The sequence below is a fragment of the Mustelus asterias genome, chromosome 9 (assembly GCF_964213995.1).
Source record: "Mustelus asterias chromosome 9, sMusAst1.hap1.1, whole genome shotgun sequence".
In the NCBI taxonomy this organism is placed as follows: Eukaryota; Metazoa; Chordata; class Chondrichthyes; order Carcharhiniformes; family Triakidae; genus Mustelus; species Mustelus asterias.
In genome coordinates this window covers 23,343,745-23,368,675 of record NC_135809.1, presented here as the reverse complement: position 1 = coordinate 23,368,675, position 24,931 = coordinate 23,343,745, and the positions used below count along the sequence as shown (strand labels likewise).

Here is a 24,931-nt window from a genome sequence, read left to right as displayed (position 1 = left end):
CTCAGCCTTGAAAAATACTCAGCAACCCAGCATTTACAGCTCTATGGGATACAGAATTCCAAAGATTCATAACCCTCTTGAGTAAAGAAGTTTTCTCCTCATCTCATTCTTAAATAGCCAACCCTTTAATCTTAGACGATGCTTCCAAAGCATTTTTTAAAAAAATTCTACTATTTCTGTGGATTTGGTGCAGTTGAATAAGATGATTGAAGGTAAGTTTTGGGAATTGTTATACTGCTTTGGAAGCCTATACTCTATATTTCCTGGATCAGTGTTAACATGTTTATTCAGTGGAGTGATTTACGGCAACCAGCACATTAATATCAATGTTACAATAATAAATGTACTGTGGTAAACTGGGAAAATCTGAAATTCAATGCGTTGCAATGTTTTATTGATTAAACTTACTCCAACCAGAATAGTAGTGAGAGTGCCCCATATTTTGGCATCAAGGCTTTTGGTGTCGGAGAGGAGCAGATCAACCAGGGTTTCTGTTCCTATCTGGTGAACTTTGCTGAAAACTGTTACCCAAGGACAAGATTGAATTCAATTGGGGTGCTTAACATAGCTGAATAACCTTATGGGGCTCATAAATTAAGAATTTCTACTTGGGTATGACACCAGAGGCCTTGTGCCTATAAAACTGCACCTCAGCATGATTCTCTAGCTCAATGAGCAGGGGAAAGGAGCAGGAGAAATAAATTAACGTGAAAAATAAATCAGTGTATAAGCAAGTTCACTGAATGCTTATCAGGTTTTTTTACTGGAAGATTGCAATCAGTATGTTTTTTTTAAAAGGTCTGATTCTTCAAACCAACAAATTGACTGCAGAAGGGACAATAACAGTGGATTTGATTTAATCACAGTTTCATGATCTATATCCTATTGAACATTTTGTTCAGATGACTTGAGCACTAAGGGGATTATAAATGTTGCCAAGTTGGTTACTATAGACTTAGTCATAGTAATATCCGGAGATCAAAATAAAGCAAATTACTGACTAATCCATAAGTCAACTCTTGAGTTTCTCTTCAATAAACTTAATGTCTGTCACCAACTTTCTACCCAGCCCACACCCTGAAATTGCCCCACACAAATTCTCTCTCTCACAAGATCAGGCACTTGTAGACTATAGTAGTTTTACTTGGTACCAGCAGAATTTTCATACCCACTCATTCTCTCTACACCTCCACCAGCTGTTTTATGGCGTTTGTTATTGGAAATGTGTGGGAGAGTCTCAGTGAAACTAACAGCAGGACCAAACAATGGAACTTTCACTGCCTCTGTGCAGTAAAGATCCGGAACTAGATGAACTGGTTTTCATCATGAACTTGCGCTTTGTCACGTGGACTCAGATGTTTACTATTTCAAATATGTAGTTGTTCTGCAAGCAATTACATTGTTGCTTCATTTTTTTTCTCTTGGACTCATTAGTAGCAGTTATGAATGGGATTTTTTTGGGGGGGAGGGGAAATAAAATTGGAATACGTTCATTAGGAGCATTCCTGTTCTTCATTCATTAAAAGTAATTGACAAATGGACAATATATACTAAAATGGAACAAGTAAATAATCTTGCAATTCGTTGCAAGTTTGCACATTTTGTTTACATTCACTGTACATACAAAGCATGTGCTGACACAGAAGTTCAGGAACTTTAAAATGTGCTGTTGATCTTCAGGCTGATGAATACTACAAAGCTTCTGTATTCTGTAGTACCCTTCACACTCAGAACCTGCAGTTCCTTAACAGAGTTAATAACTTGCATGTGTTTTACTGTGGATCTGTATTTGGTTAAAGCTAACCTTTAATTAGAAGTCTTTGGATTTGTGCACACCAGACACTGGGATGTTATTAGTGAGAACTGAATGCTATATGTGTTACTGCATGCAGATCAAAACAAACCCAGTATACTCTGACAGCATTAAACCCCACTGAGACCTGATGCAGGATATGGTTTTCACTTCCAAAAGAAATTTATAATCCACAAGAACTTGCCAGATGTTGTAGCCTGATGCTTGAACTTCTTTACAGATTTGCAGAGTAGGTGGTCACTGGATATTTATCTGCAAAAATGTATAAAACCTTCTGACAGTAGGATGTGCACTGCTCTTCAATGTTTTTTGTTTTTTTCCCCCTTGTGACTTTTTTTTAAAAAGTGTCATCTTATTATCTGCAAGTGATGTGAATTTGAAAACTATTGCATGTGAAAAACGCAAACTCTCACCCATATCACGATGTTCCATTTGAAATAAATATTGTGAAATAAACTACAAAATAATTTTCAAGCTTCAGTTGTAACTATTGGAAATAAAATTTGAAGTTCAATTTAAACTGGATCTCACTAAAATTCTTATTGCTGTGTTCACCGTATATGAGATGACATCAATTAATCTTGTTTTGAGTTACGATGTGCACAACTGAATATAGCCAACTGGACAATGTTGTCTCCTTGGACAGGCCATCACAGCAAAATTATTAGACTGTTGCTGCAGGTAACTCCATGAAGATGTTTTTAAGTTGGGTCCAGGCTTAGTTCCCCACCATTTAATTCCTGATCCCAGCCATGCTATTGCACAGTATGAATGATCAGCCAAAGGAAAGCAAATAAAATTTGAGGGAGAGTCACTGTTGGTGACCTGCACCTCCATATGACCAGCAAAATGCAGTGCTCTGGATTACGTATGACTGCCATAACAAGCTGTTTGTTCACAGTACCAAAAATCCAATTATAATGGGTTTTCTAAATGGTGATACATTTTACTGAGACGTATATAAAAATAGCTCCAACTGAGAGGCTGTGAAATGTTTGGACTCAAATGATGGAAATTACTCTAGCTTTGCACTGCATCTACAGCAATGGCTTCTTTTCCCTCTCATGCACTGTCAATTTTAGGACTCTTAAGAGTTTATCCTTAATCCTTGCCTCATCCTTATCTACAAGGTCAGCTTTTATGTGTGCTAGAGATAGCTCATTCTACTTCTCTGCTACTTTTGACCCCATAATGAAGCTGTTAAACTGGTTGTCACAACTGAAGATCAGGGTGATCAAGTCATTATCCGAGCTCCATTCCCTTGTCTTGAACTTTCTGTCTTCCCAGGCTGATTTTCAGGCTGAACCAGGCCATTTGCAGTCTTGGAGTTCTGTACAACCCACAACTAATCCTCCTATGTATCGTTGATCTCCACCATTACAACATCACGTGTGTCTATCCTTTCCTCAACTTCTTTGCTACTGAAACTCTTATATATAGCTTTGTCACCTATAATATGACTGTTTAATGCTGTCCTTGATGGGGTTCCATTTTTCAATTTCTGAAAATTCTAACTTGTCCACAACTCCACTGCACATATCCTGTCACACAATAAATTGTGCTTGCTTGTCACTCTCTACCCAAAACATATTGGTCCACAATTTGCAGTAGCAGGACAACAAATGATTTCATATTCCCTCCCCTATTCTTGCACATTTGAGTCTGTCAATCTCATGTTATCATTTGCTCTGTTATAGATAGTGCCTTCAACTGTTATTGTTCTACTTTCAAGAACATCCTTTCTCAATCTTTCAATAACTTGGTGGAGAAGATGAGTATTGAGAAGTTTTAAGTTACCATTTTCTATACCTATTTATGAAGTGCCTAGGAAGTTACTTTAAGTTGAAGGAACTATATAAATGAATACTGATTAACCAACTATTGGAAATCTTTCATTGTTTACTCTCTTAAACCCGTTCAAAATTTGGAACTCACCTCATGGATCTCCTGTTAACCTTATCTGCCTGGAGAATACACCGTAGTTTTTAAAGTCCCTGATTATAGCTATGTCTTCACATCCCTAGTATAATCCTAATATAACTACATTCAAAGCGTACAATCAGGCCTGTTCTGTCTAAAATTAGCCCAAACTGCTCCAGTTTACATAAAAAAGGATTTAAAAATTTATAATAAATACTTAATTCTTTATACCCACGGCCACTCAATTTAAAAATAATGAGAATCTCACCCTTTCCCAGTTATGTCTGGAAAGTAAGACAAAATCTCTCAGTTGGTTGGAAAACTCCTAATTATATTTGTTTATTTATTCTAGCTACAAACTAATAACTATTCAAACTTCTAAGTAGTGACATAGAGTCAGAGCCAAAGAGTAGAACACCACATCATATTTTCAAGTGTGAATTTGTAATTCCAAGATCCAATTGTTCATTATTGTTAAATTTTCAGAAGTTTTCAACTCCACTGCAACCAATATTATTATAAGATTATTGGACTTTAGCTCTACTTTTTTCAGTTTCCATGTTATGGTCAAATTATGGGATGAACAAAGTAATACATACATGATTGATTCTGAAGGATGTGACTGTGGAAACTATCAAAAAAAAGCATTATCTGTAAGATTAATTATATGTCTAGAGTTTGTCATTCTTTATCATATTAAATTGGCTGCAAATTACTCAGTGTTGCTTTATCTTGAATAAATAAAAAATAATTTCCAATCTGATACATAGCTTTTTCTTATCCCATTTTAAAACAACCCTTTTTCAATTGCCATCCAACTCTTGTACTTTTAGCTAAAAGTATAAGATGAAGGGAACAAGCTAAGAAGTTGATTATGTACAAGTTGCTTACCTGACCTTTTCTGTTATACATGTCCAATCTCAACAGAGGTGGCTGATGCATGTCTGGTCTAATTTCCATTTCAAAAGCTGATGATCAACAAAGTCTAGTACTATCTTTCATAGGTCCAGGAGACAACGGTGGCTTCCCACATAGTCACTTAGGATAAGCCTAGTGGACCCCCAGCCAATTTGTGCTCACCCTTTGGTCAAACTAAAATTAATGTTCATGTGGTCATCAGCCTGAATAATAAATTGTTTGGTGGGAAGTAAACTTGCGCAGAATGTGCTGGTAGAAACACAAACTGTTTTACTATCCAATTAAATTAATATTGGCCAGTTCAAAGAACATTTTTTTGCACTGACTTGGAACTAATCTTGGAACTGAAGCCAACAAGATCAAATGTGATACTTCAAAATCTGGCATTAACAAGCTAATTGCGTTTAGAATTTGTAGTTCTAGCATTGTGCTAACACTTGGAGCGTAATTATATTTTGCAGAACCAGCTCGCTGTTGAAATTTTTCATATTCTTTTAACTAGTTACAAATTTGCCTGAAGTATTAAGACATTTAATGTAAAGTAATGCAGTATATTGATGCAGAAGTCACACAGCCAACATGCCACATTCTCTGGTTCCATTCTAAGTACTTGAGATCAACTGTGCTATCAAGTGTGCTTTTTTTTTAGGAGGAATGCAGAGAAAATGAGGCAGGAATCAATGGGGGGGGATTCTCTGGCATCCCTGCATCGCCTTTCTCGGGAGACGGCGATGTCAATAGAACTCCACTTGAATGCACCCCACAGGGATGGGAAACCTGTGGCAGGAGCGCGCTTTTGGCGGGACCAGAACATCCCACCAGCATGAACAGCCAGAGAATTCCAGCCAATGGAAAGAATTCTTCTAAAAAAGCTTCTAAGTGTTGTCCCCAGCGGGAAAACCGGTGAGATTCCCACTGGGTGATTTTCAGTTTGCAATTCAACTGCACTTAGAAATATTTTTGGAGATTCTCACTGCATTCACCCACACTTAGAATTTTTTTCAGGTGGGGACCTAAAGACGCCAGTAAGGCTAGCTGCTCAGAGATCGGTGCGCCATTCTTAAAGGGCTCCACAATCTCCAGACAACCCTATAAACCACCCCTACTCACTGGCATCAGGTCCCTCCCACTCACCGATACTAACAATCCCCCCTGACACCCCCACAAGTGAGTCAAAGGCTCCCCCCTTCAGATTGGCAGTTTCAGGATACAGCGCCAGGGCACAACCTATCCACTTTTCCGACCACCCAGTGGCTTGAATGGTCTCTGCGCCCCTGGCGCGGCATCAGGACTGGTCTCTCTTTGTGGAGACCAATGGTGATTTACACTGGGTTCCTGCTGCGTCCGAGAGTCGGCAATTTGCAGGAGCCAGGAAAACCTAATTCCAAAATGACCCTGCATATTTAAATGATTATTTAAATATTTCTTTTTTTATTCATTTGTGGGGCTTGGGCGTCGCTGGCTGCCCAACATTTATTGCCCATCCCTAGTTGCCCGAAGGCAGTTTCGAGTCAACCACATTGCTGTAGCTCTGGAGTCACATGTGGCCAGACCAGCTAAAGACAACAGTTGACCTTCCCTAAAGGACATTGGTGAACCAGATGGGTTTTTCCGACAATCAACAATGGTTTTATGGTCACCAGTAGGTTCTTAATGCTGGATATTTTTTATTGAATTCAACTTCCACCACTTGCCGTGGTGGAATTTGAGCCCAGGTCCCCAGAACATTAGCTGAGTTTCTGGATTAATAGTCTAGCGATAATACCACTAGGTATTACGCCCTTGCTGGGTGTTAACCAGATTATGTTGGGGTACAGGGGTTGGGAGAATCCCAAAACTGGTTCTCCTGGTGCTAAGCGCAAAATGGTCCCTCCCCTATGATTTGCCAACCTTAATGTGATTTACGCATGAGCGTGCAGCGCCAGAAAATTGAGTCCAATTTTTAGAAAGGAATCAGATGTGGCTTATGTAGGGAAGATGGGCAAAATGAGACAAAGATATTTTGGAAAACCTACATTTTCTTTACTAAAACAGCTTGGTCTTTCAGGAAATGGTGGCGCAGTGGTTAGCATTGTTGTCTCACAGCATCAGGGATCTGGGTTCACTTCCCAGCTTGGGTCACTGTCTGTGTGGAGTTTGCACGTTCTCCCCTTGTCTGCGTGGGTTTCCTCCGGGTGCTCCGGTTTCCTCCCACATTCTGAAAGATGTGCTGGTTAGGTGCATTGACCCAAATGGGCGCTGGAATGTGGCGACTAGGGGAATTTCACAGTAACTTCACTGCAGTGTTAATGTAAGCTTTACTTGTGACTAATGAATAAACTTTACTTTTTAAACATAAAGCAAGGGTTCTCTGATAAATCAGCAATTTTGTCTGGTGAATATCTAATCCGTGCAGACTAGGAAGGTTCCAAATTCATTCCGATACATGTCACATTAACTGGTCTCAGTCAGAGGGGCAGCTAGAGTTCCACAGTTGGTCTTAACAATCCAGATTTTGGATGAGAACATACTAACTGTGATTCCTTTAACTTATAACAAGAAAAACATTGAAACCCTCCATAATTATAATCACTGCTCACACAGGAATAACAGAAAGAGGCATGGGAAGATGAGCGGAATTCTTAGAATCATGCTCCATCATAAAATGAATTACAGAAAATTTATATAAAATTTACAGCAGATAAATAAGCTATTTGGTCCAACTGGTCTATGCTGCCATTTACGTTGCCCTTGAGTGGACTACTGTCCAGAAAGTTGGCATAGAAAAAGACTTTGGTTCAAAAGTCTGTCTGACTCAGCTTTGAATAGGTTCAATGACACAGCTTCCACCACTCTCTGGGATAGAGATTTCCAAAGATTTGTTGCCCTCTAAGACTAAAATTCCTCCTCATTTTCATCTTAAATGGGCAACATCTTTATTCTGAAACAATACACCCTAGTCCTAGATTCTCCCATCAGGAGAATCATCCTCTCAGCATTTACCCAGTCAAACCACCTCAGAATCTTATAGACGTTGTGCGCGTGATTGGTGGGACTGGAAACAGATGCGTTATCTACTCCTGCGATTTGAACCCGGGCACAATTTCACGCTGGCTGGAAAATTAAGAGCCGGCCAGCGTGAAACACGGTGGACAAAGGCTCAACGCTGCCGGAAGGGACAAGAGGTGTCAGGTGCCAGGTCCAGTGGGGACTATAAACAGAGCAATGGTAGCTCCCTGAAGGTGACCAAGATGTGAAAAGAAGCCCAAGGAAATAGTCCAGGAAAGAACTGAAGACTTTGCATTTGGAAGGTGTTATGGCCTCAGAACCTGCTGGACATGTCAGGTGGGAGGACAATGCTGGTGGGTACTCTGCCCCCCCACTTCTTGGACGAGTGCCTGTGCACTCGAGTAGAGGCAGTTAGTGCCAGCTGTGACATACTCCTGCAGCAGGATGGCAAGAGGAGGCCACCACACTAGGCAAAGAAAGCATGGACAGAGGTGGTAGTCCTGCGGCCATGACATGGCTTGGCGTACATGGATCCAGTGCCCCAAAATGTTCAATGACCTTCTCGCTCTCCAAGAATGAGCACCAAGTTGGCATGGAACCCTTTATAGATGTCTTGAAGGGTAGCTGTTCTTCATGGTGCTCATGGGTGGAAGATTCTGAGTACCAAATGGCAGATGTACCTGTGCCGGCCAAGACTGAGAAATCTGCCCACCTTGGGGTGCATAAAAGGGTGAGGTGTGCTAATGGCTACTGCTATGCTGTTGCAGATAGAGGATGGACTAATGAATGCACTTTTGTCTGTACAGGACAAGAGAGCCCATAATACTGTGGAGCGCACTTGAACAGGTGGTGGGGTGGCCAGCCTGCTTGTATTAAGCAATTTCGAGATGGATGCCCTGGAGTTAGAATATGAATGTGGAGCAAGGTCCACAGGTTATGGAGAGGCAAGGGTCTCATAGGAATGTAAGAGTCCAGTGGACAGGTAAGAGACTGGAGGAATGTGAAAGAAATGTAGGGTCATGTCACCTCCACTGAGATGTTCAAACCAAAAGTCCTCACTGATTGTCCAATCACAATGCCTCAGTGAGGCAGTTGTCCATGGTGTCAACAAACAGTCTTGCATGCAAAGGGCGGCACAGTGGTTAGCACTGCTGCCTCACAGCCCCAGGGATCCAGGTTTGATTCCCAGCTTGGGTCACTGTCTGTGCGGAGTCTGCCTATTCTCCCCGTGTCTGCGTGGGTTTCATCCAGGTGCTCCGGTTTCCCCTCACAGTTTGAAAGACGTGCTGGTTAGGTGCATTGGTCATTCTAAATTCTCCCTTATTGTACCCAAACAGGCGCCAGAGTGTGGTGTCTAGGGGATTTTCACAGGAACTTCATTGCAGTGTTAACATAAGCCGACTTGTGACACTAATAAATAAATAAAGTTTAATGATGGTGATATCTAGTGACATGTTGCCTTCCTTCCTCAGATGTGCCATCCTCAAGATGCGGCAGAGACCCTGAAGATCCTCCATTGACACCTGAGGGGGAGGCACAGTCAAAAGCAGCCGAGTCACACTCTCAGAACCAAGCACCAGTGCAGATACATGCATATCAGTGGGCATTAGGGGCCCAGCTCCATCTGTATTGCACGGTGGTGGAGGCACTAAGCACTCGCATGAGGAGCTTGCAGAGGCAGAGAGGGCCCAGGGCTCTGGCAGTCTGAGAACTGCTGGAAACCAGGACCGTGCTGAATCCGAGGCAGACAATGAGTCTTTGGAATTGTCCGTTAGGTCACAGATGCTGGATGTCCAGCGGGATGCATGGGAAAATCTGGTAGCGATCCCTGAGAGTCTGCATCCGTGGTCTCTGCCTTGGAGGAGTCTGTGCGGAGCGTGAGCATTGAGTTGACCAGGAGCTCATTGTGGGAGTAGTGACTCTCATGGAGAGCCTGCTCCAGGAACAGAATCTGGGGTTTCAGGGGCTGCGTTCACAATTTACCAGTCCAAACTGGCAGTGACCTCAACAGTTCACTGCCAATGTGAGAGATAGATGGAGTACAAAGTCTCTCTCTGCTAGGTGCCTGTCCATCAATAATGAGCCCGCCTGCATGTCGCATCCGCAATCTCCTTTCAGGCCAATGTGGATGATGGCAGAAACTCCTCCACCCCTCTGCCAGTGATGGCTGTATCTGATGAGGTCGCGATGACTGAGGGGTGCCCAGCCATGTGCTTGATGCTCCCTCTCAAGCAGTGCCTGCACAGGCTCTGCTGGCCAAAGGACATTCCCCATGGTCACCTGGGTTGACAGGACAACACAGTCAGCTGGCTGCCTCTGATGCTTCTGCAAACGGGATGGGAGGGGAGGGAGGTGGAAGGGATGTGCACTGAGATGCAGCACTCAAACGGAGGCTTATGGCACTTTAAACACATGAGGGGTTGTCACGGGTGATATAAATTTGGTGGATACGTGTTCAATGTTCAAATTCATAGAAATCATAGAAACCCTACAGTGCAGAAATAGGCCATTCGGCCCATCGAGTCTGCACCGACCACAATCCCACCCAGGTCCTACTCCCATATCCCTACACATTTACCCGCAAATCCCTCTGACCTACGCATCTCAGGACACTAAGGGGCAATTTTAGCATGGACAATCAACCTAACCCGCACATCTTTGGATTGTGGGAGGAAACCGGAGCACCTGGAGGAAACCCACGCAGACACGAGGAGAATGTGACCCAAGCCGGGAATCGAACCCAGCTCCCTGGAGCTGTGAAGCAGCAGTGCTAACCACTGTGCTACCGTGCCGCCATGTGTAAACATGTTTAACAATACCAACATTTAAACATGTTATGATGTTTCGAGGACTGATTGTGCTTTATGTTTCTCAATAGGTGTTGGGCATGAGAGTGGTTTGAGACAGATAGGAAGGGTTGTAAACTTTATTTCAGTGGTAGTTAGTTGACATAAGGGTCACAGGATATCCTTATCAGGAACATTCAGTAAGGAGGCATCACCCTTAGCTTCACTTTCAAGCCATACTTGGATGGCTAGATGAAAGACTGGAGAATCAAGGTCACCCTGCCTCCCACAAGACTCATCACTTCTGAAGCCATGTCCTCACTCTGGGCCTCCTCCAACTCCTTATCAGACCCATCAGTTGAGTCATCTTCTGCAGCTTGGGCAGCACGGTAGCACAGTGGTTAGCACTGCTGCTTCACAACTCCAGAGACCTGGGTTTGATTCCCGGCTTGGGTCACTGTCTGTGTGGAGTTTGCACATTCTCCTCGTGTCTGCGAAGGTTTCCTCCGGGTGCTCCGGTTTCCTCCCACAGTCCAAAGATGTGCGGGTTAGGTCGATTGGCCATGCTAAAATTGCCACTTAGTGACCTGAGATGCGTAGGTTAGAGGGATTAGTGGGTAAATATGTAGGGATATGAGGGTAGGGCCTGGGTGGGATTGTGGTCGGTGCAGACTCGATGGCCTCTTTCTGCACTGTAGGGTTTCTATGAATATCTATGAATTGGGGTGCCGCCTCGCTGTCTTCATCCTCCAGTAGGTCCCCCTTAGAGCTAGATTGTACAGAGCTCAGCACACAACACCAATAAGTGAAACACACTTTGGAGGATAGTGTGGTACTCCCTCTGATACAGGCAGTGGAACCTTAACTTGAACATGCAAGTGGTCCCTTCAATTACTGCCCTTGTAAAGACATGACTTCTATTATAACTCTCCTCCACTTCTGTCTTTGGATGTCAGAGAGGAGGCATAAGCCAACTTTTCAGGGGATATTCTTTGTCACCAGGAGCCAGCAACACAAATGAGCTGGAGCCACAAGGAGCCTTGGCCCCTTGAAGTGCTGCAGGATGTATGCTTCTTGGCAGCAGCCTGGGCACCTGGCACAGACCTGCAAAATCTGTGTCCTGTGGTTGCAAACAATCTGAATGTTGATGGAGTGGCAGCTCTTTCTGTTGACAATTGCACTTGGCTCACCAGGTGGAACCTTTATGGCCACATGAGTGCAATCAATGGGGAAATCAGCAAATTAAGTGAAATCTCTGGCTTGCTCAGCCTGGCTGACTTTGTCGATCTGGAAATGAATGAATTTCATCACCCGTCTGAACAGAGCGTCAGTGACCAGCTAGATAGAATTGTGGGCATCAGATTGGGAAACACCACACATGTCTCTTGCTGACCCTTGGAAAGAAATGGAGGTGAAAAAGTTCAGGGCCACTGTCACCTTGAGAGAGAAAGCTTGAAAGCCAAAGAGTCCTCCAGAAATCACAGCAAATGTGATTAACTGTCAGAAAAACACCTACAACCAACTCTCACCTAAGCTCCCACTTATTCACATTGCCATGGCTCTGGTCCACTTTTATCCCATCCGAATTGCTCTGGTTGACTTTTATCCTGTCCTGGATCAAGTTTCAGTGAAAAATGTGATGGCCGACAAGAGCTAAATTGCATGGGCCATGTAAAATTCAAACTAATTGCCCTTTTAATGGACATGTTTGCCTATGTAATTGTTAGCGAGTGCGTTTCTGACTCCCGGAAGCACCTGTCAACCTGTAATATGGCACAATGGCGTGTTGATGTTAGGATGTATGCCTGATGCACACAATTTCACATGAGTTTGGGTTCGCTGCACATGGATGCAGCAACGTAAAATTTTGCTTATGTAAGATCACTCCTCCCCCCCCATCCCCCTTCTTAATTATTTGCAGCACCTGCATGCTATCTTTTTTTGTGATTCAAGTATGAGGACACGCACTCCATTTATAACACAGTATTCTGTAGTTTCTCTAGCTTTTCTCTTCTAAACAAAGTGGATAACCTCACTTTTCCTACATTACAATCCATCTGTGTAAGTTATGGGCATAGTGCCCCCTGCCATCCCACCCGATTTATGTACTGCTCCCACCCCTGCCTGCCAGCCCACCCCTGGGGTGGCTGGGGTGAACGGGGTTCAATGCGCGGTGTAGATTCTGGCCTTACAACTTGGTCTCCCACTTTCCTGTGTCAGAAAATTGTCTTTAATACCTCACTTGCTAGGTCACCACCATGACCAGACCTCCAAGCTACTTCAAACATGGTCAAATTTTTCTATTACTACATGGGGTCCTTCCCACCTGTTGGAATCCTGCTTTATTTTATTTAAGTAAGGGCCTGCTGTTAAGATTAGCTGGGCTTCCACTTTCCCAGCCTTGCTGGGTTCATCACTGTTATGAAACTCTCAAGGTCTGTCCCACCTCCCTATTAATATCAAGATCACAGTGTCTAAAATATTACCACAGAATCCAAATAGGTAGGAGTTCGAACATTTTTTCTCACTCCACCTGTGGCAGTTCATGGTGTGAAACAGTCCGCATGCAATTTCCACCAATGGTCACTCGATAACCATTAGGAACAAGGACACTGTCTGATTTACCAATACCAACCCCCACACTCTATTCCATAGCCCAGGAATGTTGAAGCAAATTTGTAACGTCACCTATTGACACAGAAATGCGGTTAACTCTCAACTGCCCTCTGAAATGGCCTCGCACCACCTTCTGAAGTAGGGATGCGCAATAAATGCTGGCCAGCCAGCAACGCCCACGTTCCCAGAGTGAATTTTAAAAATCTACAAGTTCGACTCTCCAGCGCAACCCCTCAGTTTTGCCATTTGTGTATTTACCATACCATTGGTACCTGTGTCATCAACCACCTAGGCTTTATGCTGTGGAATTCTCTCCGAGTTCCTTTCCTTTTCCATCTCCCTCTTCCTTTAGGACCTGCCTTAAAACATATCCTTTTGCCAAACCTTTGACCATCCTTCAGAATATTTCCTTCGGCCTTGTATTCATTTTCTTCCTTACACTTCTGTGAAGCACCCTAGGACATTTTTATATTTCTATGCTGTAAGAATACTGTGATTAAAGGCACTATATAAATTCAATTTGTTGAATCATCTTAGATCTGAATCGCAGGTCCATAAGATCTTGATCAAACAATAGACAAAAATTTGCTGTTAGAATACAGTAAGTCTTCGATTAATGTCACCACATTTAATGTTGCTTCACTTTAATGTTGTTAAATTAATGAGGCCTTTAAACTGCCTCATTAGTGTGTCTGAGTGTTGCAAGATTTGTTTTAACTTTGTTTCCCATGTAACCAATGGGCACCATTTTGGAGCAGCCCCTCCCTGTTCCCCAAGTTACAACCTCTCCTTGACCTCAGGGTTGCAGCCTCTCTCCTCCCTGATCTCCAAGTTGTGGCCTCTTCCTTCCCTGACGCACCTTCTCTCTGAATCTCCCACTCTCCTGGTCCTGCATTCCTGTTTCAGATCCAGGTCTCAAGATCCAGAATCTGGAGCTCCACTGTAGTATAAGTGAGTTACAGTGGTGCAGAAGTGCTGAGCTGGGGCTGCTACAACCCGTGTTTTTTTTCAAATGTTCCTGCCAGTGAAGGCTTGGGAGAAGAACAATGAAACAGGGGCATTTAAAAAAAATATTAACTGTAACAGCCCCAGCCCAACACTTCTGCATCACAGGGACTCGCAATTCCACACCATTGGAACTGTAGCTTCGGATTGGATCTGGATATTCAGCAGGCAGATGCAGGAGAGGGAAGCAGTGAGAGGGTGAGTCAAGGAGTGGGATGTTTGGTGCGAGGGTTAGCCAGGGAAGAGTGTGGCCGCAACTCAGAAGTCGTGAAACTAAGGGGCCGCAACTGGAGAATGGGGAAGGACCTCGAGGATCAGGAAGTGGTATCTTCAAGGAGAAATATCCACAGCGGGCGCTGGAGGTACTATAAGTAGAAAGCCACGTTTTCCTTTCATATTTTTAAACTTTTTATTTGAAAAGTTATTTCAGTTACCAATGTAGGAATTTAGCAAAGTAAAATACTTCAACCTAGAGGGTATAATTTTTTTGTGATGGGGAAGGTCCGACATAACGTAACTACTTGTTACTGATTTCTGTTGGAATCAATATTTAAAATCATGACTTTCCAGAATGGAACCATAACTTTAAGTGAGGACTCACTGTAACACAATCATGCAAAGTGCTATGGGTCAACAGTGCCGACATAACACACCTCAGTTGAACTTATTATTCTTGGGGATTTGGGTGAGGTGTGTGGGGGGGTGTGTAAGAAAACTGTAGTGTAATATAAGCGGCATCTCATTTAAGAGCTGTAATACTCAGGTTCCTGTAGTTTCTCTTGCCCTTCCCACCACCACTCCACCCCCAGCTTTCATAATTGCTATTCTATTAATATTATCTCAATCAAAGCCTTGAGAGTGCTGACATATTTGTTTAAACTCTTCAAGAACAGTAAATGTAGTACTTTAAACATACCTGCAAGGCAAAGATAAACAATGTGACAGCTGCAAAATCTTCCTTTCTTGTTAAGTGCATGCACGCATCTTTGGAATGTGATCTGTCACTGAAATTTATAGCTTCTCTGCACTTTCATGATGGCATTTGAAAAGACGAAATGGATATAGCCTTGCTTGATAGTTGGACCTTTGTTTAACGAGGTTTTTATAAAATCCACATCTTACACACCTTATACTGACTACCCCCATCATTTATTTTTAGCCTATTTGAGGATGCCAACTGACCACAGCATAACCATTGGTGAAACCAAATAACAAGGAATCTTAGTCGCTTACGGATGTTCCGGCACTCAACACTCCAAAAAATACGCCATGAAAAGACTGCAGGACTTAATTTTGAGAAAAACTTTCGGAAACACCACCAATCAAGCACAAGTATAAAAGAACACCTACTTTCAACACATCAACAAAAGGAGAAGTGTCATGCCCAATCAAACTGCCAGCACCCCCCTTGACAGTAATCATGGCGCATCAGTCCTAGGATTTTTGCTGATTCCTGTCACAATCATAGCCATCATTGGCATTGCAGTTGTGGTGGTAACATTTAAAAAAAAATTTTAACATGTTATTTTCTGCACCAATTTATCAGTATACCATATAGCACCTTTAATATCTTTATTGCTTGTTTCTTTTGCCAGATAAGGTATGTTCGAAAGAGACGCAGGTAAGAACATTTTAAATGGAGAATTTCCTGTACTTATTTTGCTGACTTATAACAAGATTAGAACAAAAAATTGGAAATATTTGAAAGCAGACATGGCAGCAATGATGGAGGGGGGAAGGTGAGGTCCTCAGATCTTCAAAATCACTGTTTATGGTTGATGTGCTTTTCATAGAATGATAGAATCCCCCCGACAGTGCAGAAGGAGGCCATTTGGTCCATCGAGTCTGCACCAACCATAATCCCACCCAGGCCCTATTCTTGCAACCCCACATATTTACGTTGCTAATCCCCTGACACTAGGGTCAAATTTGACATGGCCAATCAACCTAACTCGCACATCTTTAGAGTGTGGGAGGAAACCAGAGCACCCGGAGGAAACCGTTTCTCTTCTGTGATTGTCTGCAAATATCATGGAAGTAATCGAGATATTAGAGCTGGAAGTGTTTTTATTTCTGCCCTGTAAGCTTCTACTTGCCTATTTTAATGTTTTTTTTTGTTGCAATACATGACCTGGCAATAGGTGAAGGAAAGGGAGGCTTTAAATAGATCAGTGTAGTACAGGCTGCCTGTGATTACCACATGTCGGAAGTAGAGGGAGTCAAGAGCCTAGTGCAGTGCTGACAGCAGCTCCTGCCAGCACTTCCTTCCTGCAGGATATGAGGAACTCTGATTTCCTGATGAAAAGTGATTGAGCTGAATGTGCAGTTGATTCATCAAAGACCAAAGTTACTTCTGTGTTAAATAAAAAATCCTTGGTATATTTTTGATAACTTTCGATTTCCCTGGAAGAATGGTAATTTTTGAAAAATTAATACAAAAGGCAAATAAATTCCATTAGTTTGAAATCAAGTAACAAACATCTTTAAGTGTGGCATCATTAGTTTATGCTTTAGTTTTCTGTTGTTAAACAATTTACCACCCTTGATAAATAGCTATATATTTTTAATGGGCTTGGTTCTGGCTTCTGTCTTTAGATATAACATGTTTTCATGTTCCTGTCTAATAATTCTATGGACATGACTTCCTCATGAATGAAACAGGAAAGATCTCATCAGCAATTTGGACACACATGAGTCATTACATTGCACAAAGGAGAAGACATGGCCTGTGATTTTCATTTGGGATGTGGAGCATCCTGTTATTAACTAAACTGTTTATACAAATGTCAAAAGATGTGAAACAGTGCACTATCTACAGCAATTTTAAATATTCGCGGTCTTTTAAGGGTCTAAATTTAGATTGCTGTCAAGTAATGCAATGTTTCTCTGATAAAGGCTTTTTCATAACTGAATTTCTTTGCTGATAATCCAATTTTGGAGTCATAAAGATTTGACGAGCTGTATGACAAATTTATAAAATTTAGCTGAAAATTGGCATTTTGAGTAAGAGGTGTTTTTGGCTCAATTTCCTTTTCATTTTCTACCTCCCTCTGCCATTTCTGCCATGGCTTTTTCAGCTGGGGAGGGGGGAGGGATAGCCTTCGCTGGGGTTCAATATTTGCTATCAGTGCTGCACTGTGGCAAACTTCTAGGAGCTGTGCTCCTTCAGGAAGGTATCTGCCACATTGTAGTCCTAACTTAACATAGATTTTCAAATAATAATAAAGAAAAATCACCTAGTGAGACTAAATCTTTTTGAATAATTGGCTGGTAGTCAAGGTCATGTTTCCAACTTGTGATGATGTAGTCCCCAGAGGGACTCTGGCATCGTGGTGGTCTGCTTTGCCCTCCACAACCTTGTGTAGCAGCAGGCCAACGATTTGGAGGAGACGGACCTCTGGGGAGGAGGCCCGACCAAGAGTAAGTGGAGGAAGAGCAAGTGGAGGATCTGAAGGATGGAGGAAAGGCAGCATCAAGAGTCCAGCGTGCCAGGAGGACCAGGGAGGCCTTAATTTCCCCCAGATGCTCCGATTAGGAGGCTTGGTGTCCAAAAGCTCCAGCAGCAACCCCCCACCACCCACGAGGAGAATCTGCAACCGCCACCCCCCCCCCACCCCAAACACACTGCTTCCAAGAAGCCTGTCCATCCTTCCAAGACCCTCCGGAATACTTGTCCACGTCTCCCAGAATAGTGCTTCCCCCTTCCCCCCTCCAAAGGTCACATTGACATTTGAGGAAAATGCTGGGGGGGGGCGGTGGTCAGGTTCGGGAAGGCCGCGGGGTGTCAGGAGTGGATTGATGTGGACATTTCAGGTGTGACAGACAGGACTGTTGTCAGGATGTGACAGATGGATACCCACCCTTGCAGCTCAAACGAAGTCGTTAATATTCTTGCGGCATTGAATGGTGGTCCTCAGTGTCAGGCTGCTGGCACTGACTACCATGGCCGCCACATCCCAGGCTGCATTTGCTTCCCTGTTTCTGGGTCCTCTACCCACTCGGTGGTACAGGGTGGCCTGCCTCTCTTCCGCTGTATCCAGAAGCCTTCCAAGATCTGCCTCCATGAAGTGTGGAGCTGCTGTCTGTGCTGCCACCCTCCTGGCTTGACTGAGAGTGCAGAGGAAGCGTTTAAATGCTGCTCCCCCTTGTTAACAGTACACAGCTGAGAGCCAGTTTGGGTGAGTCATCATCCTGAGGACTCCATTCCAACGTGTTTTAACTGGGGGTTCTTTCAGTGCACTAAGTGTGGGACGATTGTGATTAGTATGGATTGCACCGGTTTACTTGCCCAAAATAGTCATTTTTTGGGAAAATCCACCCAACGCTTATTTGAAACTGAATTCAAAGACAAGTACATTACTGAAATTATATTGTTAAGAAAATAAAGTGCCTTGAAATTATGTCGTGTATGATTCACAATGGAAACAGATATGGATAATTTTTTAAATATTGAACTTAAAACGTTAGAAATGGCACTTAGGTGATTGTTCAAGTACAATTTATAAACTCTCACTGACTCAAATCACCTTGTGTCTATAATAGAATTCACATACATGTTATGCAAGTCTTTATAAAGTCACAATTTATCCCTAGCCAATTACTACGATATGTTTATAATGCAGAGCCACTCAAAGGCATGGATGTTTGCTTCCCTGGTGGCAGAACTGATTAAGGGATTGAGTAGCACCATACAGACTAAGAAGGCCAAGTTGACTTCCTGTTCTGTGGTGAATTAGCTGATCTTAGCTGAGGTAGTGATCAGGCACTTCATTTGTTCTCAACATTGTTTGTTTGGGGAAGGAAAATTGATGAGTTGCTGTGGTTAGTAACTATGCAGTGCCTCCCATCATTGGATTTGCACTTTTATAGATGTTGAGTGAGCACCTTCTTAACTTCTTTATCGAAGTGACATCCCAAAGGCACTGCTAAAGCTAATGACATTGTGGTGTACTTAGGCTTCCAAAAGATATTTGATTAGATTCCATATGAAAGACTACTAACTAACCTTAAAGTTGTAAGCATTTAAAGTCGAATTTGGATATAGTTAATAAAAACTGGCTGCAAGTTAGTAAAATGGATATTTGGCAAAAAAAACTAATTCAAGTTGGCCAAGCATGCAAACCACGGTATGATGGGCATTGAGGAAAACTGAGAAATGATGGATTGAATCAGCCAAAACTGTGGCCAGATTACTAAATTATTTTTGTGCAAAAGAGTATGTAGTATTGGACACAGGATGGAAAATGGACACATATATGCCATGAAAGGCATTGAATGAGCTTAGGATGAAGTTGAAAGAGCCAAAGATTTTAGTAGACTCAGCACATCCCACCAATGTAAAGCAGCAATTAACAAAGCCAATAAAACGTTGAACTACTTAATAAAACAGTCGATTAAAAGTCAGAGGAAATCATGATCGGACGTTACAGTGCGTTAGACTGTATTTTTTGAACAATGCCCATTTCTAGTCATTGAGAAACAAAGGAGACATCAAAGTACTCTGGTCTGATTAATGAAGAAAAGCTGAAAGAACGTGGAGTTGCTAGCCTGAAAAGGGGGCATCTAAGAGGTGATCTTAGGAAATGAAAAAGGTAAATCTGGAATATTATTTTAATTTAAATGAAAAGACGACAGTGGACTTCAGGTGCAAATGAATAAAAGGAAAGTTTGAAATTTTATTAAGAAACTCTTTAGAAAAAGACTGTTCAACCCTCAATAGCAAAGTGGAAGCAAAACTAGGATCATTTAAGAAACAACAAATGTAGCAATGGAAGGACTGTATGATCTCGCTGGACAAATGAGCTAAGACTGGAATAATGGCTGTCCTCGTTCAAAAATGTTTTGTAATAGGGTCAAGCTTGGCTGTGATTATGTAGTTACAGCACAGAAACTGGCCATTTGGTCGATATGCCCATGCTGATATTTATGCTCTACGTGAGCCTCCATCCACCCTTATCTTAGAATCCCTACTGTGCAGAAGGAGGCCATTTGGCCCATCGTGTCTGCACCGACTTTCCGAAAGAGCGTATTACCTAGGCCCATCCTCCTCCCCTATCCCTGTAGCCCCATGCATTTGCCATGGCTAATCCACCTAACCTGCACATGTTTTGACACTAAAGGGCAATTTATCATGGCTACTCTACCTAACCTGCACATCTTTGGACTGAGAGAGCAAGACAGAGCACCCAGAGGAAACCCACGCAGACGTGGGGAAAATGTGCAAAATCCACACAGTCACCCAGGTCCCTGGTGCTATAAGGCAGCAGTGCTAACCACTGTGCCACCCTTCACCTAACTCAATCAATATATTGTCATATCCCAATATATTCTGAACTTCAAACAATGTTTTATATTTTAAAAACTGACTAGAGAAGACTGCAAAAGATGGCCGCCTGAAGATCACCTAACGGACGTGGATTGAAAACACTTTCCTGTCTCGAGGAAACCAAATGGACATTTCAGATTGATGCTGAATCAGTGCCTTTTCCTGCCTTTCAAAATGATGTTATCAGTTGAAAGGGTGAATCAAACACAAAGGCAGTGACTATCTCAAACAGGCAAGGTGTCAGATGACAACACAGGATATGTAAACAACATATCACCCTTTGTTTGGAAAAAGGACTTTGAACTTGTGGAAGTCACATGATAAAGAAATAATTTTGGTTGTCTGCTTAGAGGGATAGAATGCCACCGAAAGCCATCACATCAGCTATGATCCTTGGCCTCGGGTGGGTGTAGTACCAGCAGCAGCCATCACCTCCCCAATGATGGCGCTAAGCAATGAAGACCTGCCGGCCTATGATTGACTGGCAGTTCTCAGCCATAGTAACTTCCACCTCCAGGTCCTTGATCCTGGGGAGCTTTTCACTGCCCAATTAAATGCCTAATTGGACTTTATTTGGTTGGCCTTCTCACAAAGAAGTGACGTTGGGCTTTCGCTAACACTCCAACAGTGGGTGAAACTAAAATCTGGCCACCATTGATAGTGGATTTTTGGACTCCCTTTTACGTTGGCTGCCAGTCTCTTCTGATACTTTTTTTTCCCTCATGTTTTTACTCGCCCTCTGAACTTTCTATATTCAGCATGGTTCTCACTTGTATTACAAGTTTGATATCTGTCATGCCTTTTGTTTTTCTATTTCATTTTACTTTCTATTTTTATTGTCAATCATAGAGCCCTGGCTTTGGTTGCCCTATCTTTCCCCCTCCTGACAATGTTTCTTGTAGTTGAACCATCTCCGCTTTAAAGGCAGTCCAAATACAGTTTTCCTCCAAATCTTTGATTCCAGTTTACTTGGTATATATTCATTCTCAACCCACTGAAACTGATTCTCCTCCAATTAAGTAGTTTTATTCCAGACTTTTCATAGTTAATCTAAGCCTAATGATTCCATGATCGCTATTGCCAAAATGTTCCTCGAGAGACAGGCTACACACTTGACCCACCGCATTTGCCAGAACCAGATCCAGCCACGCTTCCTTCCTGATCAATGTACTGATCAAGAAACTTCTCCTAAACACATTTTAGAAACTCTTCCCTATCTCTGCTCTTTACACTATTACTATCCCAGTTTATATTAGAATAATTAAATTCCCCCACTATCACTGCTCTTCTTTTTCTTGCACTTCTCTGCAGTTTCCCTGTGAAATTGCTCCTCTATATTCCACTAGTTGGTGGCTTATAGAATTCACCTCATGGTAGCTCTACTCTTTCTTAACTGGAACCAGATAGGTCATTATCCCCTCGAGGACATTCCCTCTCTTGAGCACAGCAATGTTCTTAATCAACATTGCCAGTCCTCCTTTACTATTCTAGACATCCAAATGTTGAAACAGCACAATTACTACAATTATGACAAGCATTAATTCATAAAAAGCTGAAAATAAAAGTTTGAGCAGGAATTTGTTGAAGTTTATGTTGCTGAAAGAACGAATTGTTATGAGGGACTATGCACAACAGATGATCTGGTCATTAACACATTGCTGTCTGTGGAAGATAGTATAGACTATATTACAACAGTGACTACACTTCAAAAAATACTTAATTGGCTGCAAAGCACTTTGAGACATCTGGTGAGTTGAAAAGCACTATACAAATGCAAGTGTTTCTACTTGTGTTTTGGCATATATGTTGTGATGCCAAATTTGTACAGATTGTTGGAAAACTGAGATATTCAAAGTGCTACTTCACTGCTTTTGTTCCCCAATCTGATAAATTTGTTATAATTATTTTTCTCTTTTGTATCCAACTATTGTTAGAGCTCCTCCGACTGTCCACCACACGTTGTAAGGCAGGGATCCTGGCTTTGGACTCTCTGTAGTTGCACCTTCATTGATTTATTCTATGCTGCAGCTCCATCATGACTTGCAGTTTGGGGATGTCAATTAATTCAAGAACTAACTTGAAATGCTTTTTCCTTCATTAAAGGCCCCATTACCCAATTTTAGACTCTCATCTGCCTAAAGGTGTCGGTACCTTCTTGAAATGGCCAAGTTACTTAACTGCTGCAACCACTCTGCATTGAACAGTCATGGATGTGGCAGCTGCTCTCAGTACATTAGCAGGCATCAATCCTTGACCCGACTCCAAGCACTAATAACAGTTAAAGAATTATTTGCTGAATATTTCCACAGTGAGGCAGGGAAAAGAATAATTAAGAACCCTTTTATTTCCAGCATTTGTGATATCTCTTCTTCTTTCCACCCCCCCCCCCCCCCCCCCCCCCCACCACCACCACCACTACCACCACCACCCCCAATGTCATCTATTAATATTGAAAAGTGACCAAGGTAAAAGATTAAAATAAACATAATGTTGAACTCTTTCATTACACTTACCTTTTGAGAGTCACAGTTCCGTACTCTTGCCATCTGGCATATACTTCCATCATGTGTAGGAAAAATGTGCAGGATATGGTCAAAGACTTGTTCAGGAAACCTAAATTTACTTTTAGCTAATACAGGAAGATTACATATTATTATGTAAAGACATTATAATTACATTAGCCCTTTATTTTCAGGCTTGCTATGGCTGTTGCAAACTATTCACTGGTATCAATTATATTTATTGACTATTTGATTTAATGCGAATTCAGATCCTATTTTTCTGCTTGTGAAAATGTAAAACCTCAACAGTAGAATTTCCAAGTAAACACACTTATTTTGGTTTTAAAAGGGTCTCGATGCTTCCCAGAAAACTTTAAGAATTTGCATTTGTATAGCATCTTTAACATACAATAATTTCCCAAGCCATTTAGAAACATAGAAAAACTACAGCACAAAACAAGCCCTTCGGCCCCACAAGTTGTGCCGAACATATCCCTACCTTTTATAACCCTCCATCCTACTTCATAGAGCAGGAGTCTCCAAACTTTTCAGTACGAGGGCCACATCGTATATTTTACACATTTTCGGGGCCAAAGAAAAAAAATTAGTTTTATAAATGAATGAATAAAATTTAAATGAATGAATAAGTTTTATTTGGATCATCTTTGTAATCAGCATGATAGGATTCAGAACAAAAGAGAAATGTGACAATTACAAAGAAACAATGCCGTGCTTACACTGACAAATGATATATAATGAGTAAAAATGTCAAACATTAGCAAATGCTCTGACAAAATAATCAATTACTTAACTGCAGATGAGAAAAGCAGGCTATTCATTTTTTAATTAATTTTATTTACTGAAATTTTACAAATGTTTCCTTGAAATGAGAATTTGCCCAATTTTGTGGCACACAATAAGAAAAATAAACACGCCCAAGAAAGAACTTCAGTAAAACAAAGCAAAGAAATTCAAAATAAACTTGAACCATTAATAAAGGTCGAACAAAAATAAGTCCAGTCTGCACCTTTCTACACAATTCTGGCAATTGGAGCTTTCAATCGTAACCAACAAATCATGAAGTTTTGCACATGATTAATGGGAATGATGGAACTGCTTTTTTAATTTCAAAATATTGCTGAACTGAGGTTTCAAGCTTGAGGAGCCAATTATTAGAATGGACTTCAAATGCTCATCAGATAAATTTGCTTGATATTTGGACTTGACATACTTCATTTTTGAAAATGTTTGTTCACACAGGTACATTGTCCCAAAAACTGATACAAATCCACAAGCAAATCGCTTCAAATTTGGAAACTGCTCAGGCTGCAAAGATTTATAAAATTGGATCAGATTTCCTCCTTTATACTTGTCTTTCAGCATGTCATCTGATTGGAGATGACAGAGGGTGGTGGGCAAGTGGAATCGGCTGCCGTCAGTGGTGGTGGAGGCAAACTCAATAGAGTCTTTTAAGAGACTCCTGGATGAGTACATGGGACTTAATAGGATGGAGGGTTATAGGTAGGCCTAAAAGGTAGGGATATGTTCGGCACAATTTGTGGGGCCGAGGGGCCTGTTTTGTGCTGTGTTTTCTGTGTTTCTATCAATAATTTCCATTTGAAACTGACTTGGGAGTGTTTCAACATTGCAGCCAAATGGATTTTGAAACAGCTTTATTTCATCTGTGTTTCCATCAAGATCAGAAAATCGGTCCTGAAATAGTTTTTGCAAGTCCATAATGATTTCTGTTGCAAATGAAGAAGGAAATTCTGCTTCACTTTGTTCATGAAATTTTTCACAACATGGAAAATGAACCAAGTTATGAACTTTCAGCTGTCCTTGAAATAGCATCAGTTTTGCCCTGAATGCCTTGACATGCGCGAATAGATCACAAATCAAATTTGTTTCACCTTGCAACTTCAGATTCAATTGATTCATATGGCCTGTCACGTCTGCAAAAAATGCCAATTTCCAAAGCCAGTCAGTGTTTCATAAAAGTGGTTCAGGTCGATTCTTCTCTGTGAGAAAGGAATCAATTTCCTCTCTGAGCTGAAAGAAC

At 41.8% G+C, this 24,931-nt stretch overlaps 1 protein-coding gene across 10 annotated transcripts in view; it reads left to right on the top strand.

Moving 5' to 3' along the window:
- LOC144498544 (small integral membrane protein 29-like) overlaps window positions 1–24,931 on the top strand; it is an 86,411-nt gene that overhangs the window by 43,517 nt on the left and 17,963 nt on the right. For 8 of the 10 annotated variants that reach the window (XM_078219812.1, XM_078219811.1, XM_078219816.1 and 5 more), the window contains 2 exons: window positions 15,206–15,540; window positions 15,642–15,667. In XM_078219812.1, coding sequence (XP_078075938.1) covers window positions 15,427–15,540; window positions 15,642–15,667 — 140 coding nt within the window. In that variant the 5' untranslated portion in view covers window positions 15,206–15,426. Of the gene's footprint in view, window positions 1–8,445; window positions 8,622–15,205; window positions 15,541–15,641; window positions 15,668–24,931 lie in introns of those variants that run through there. The other 2 variants (XM_078219820.1, XM_078219821.1) reach the window with 2 other exon arrangements.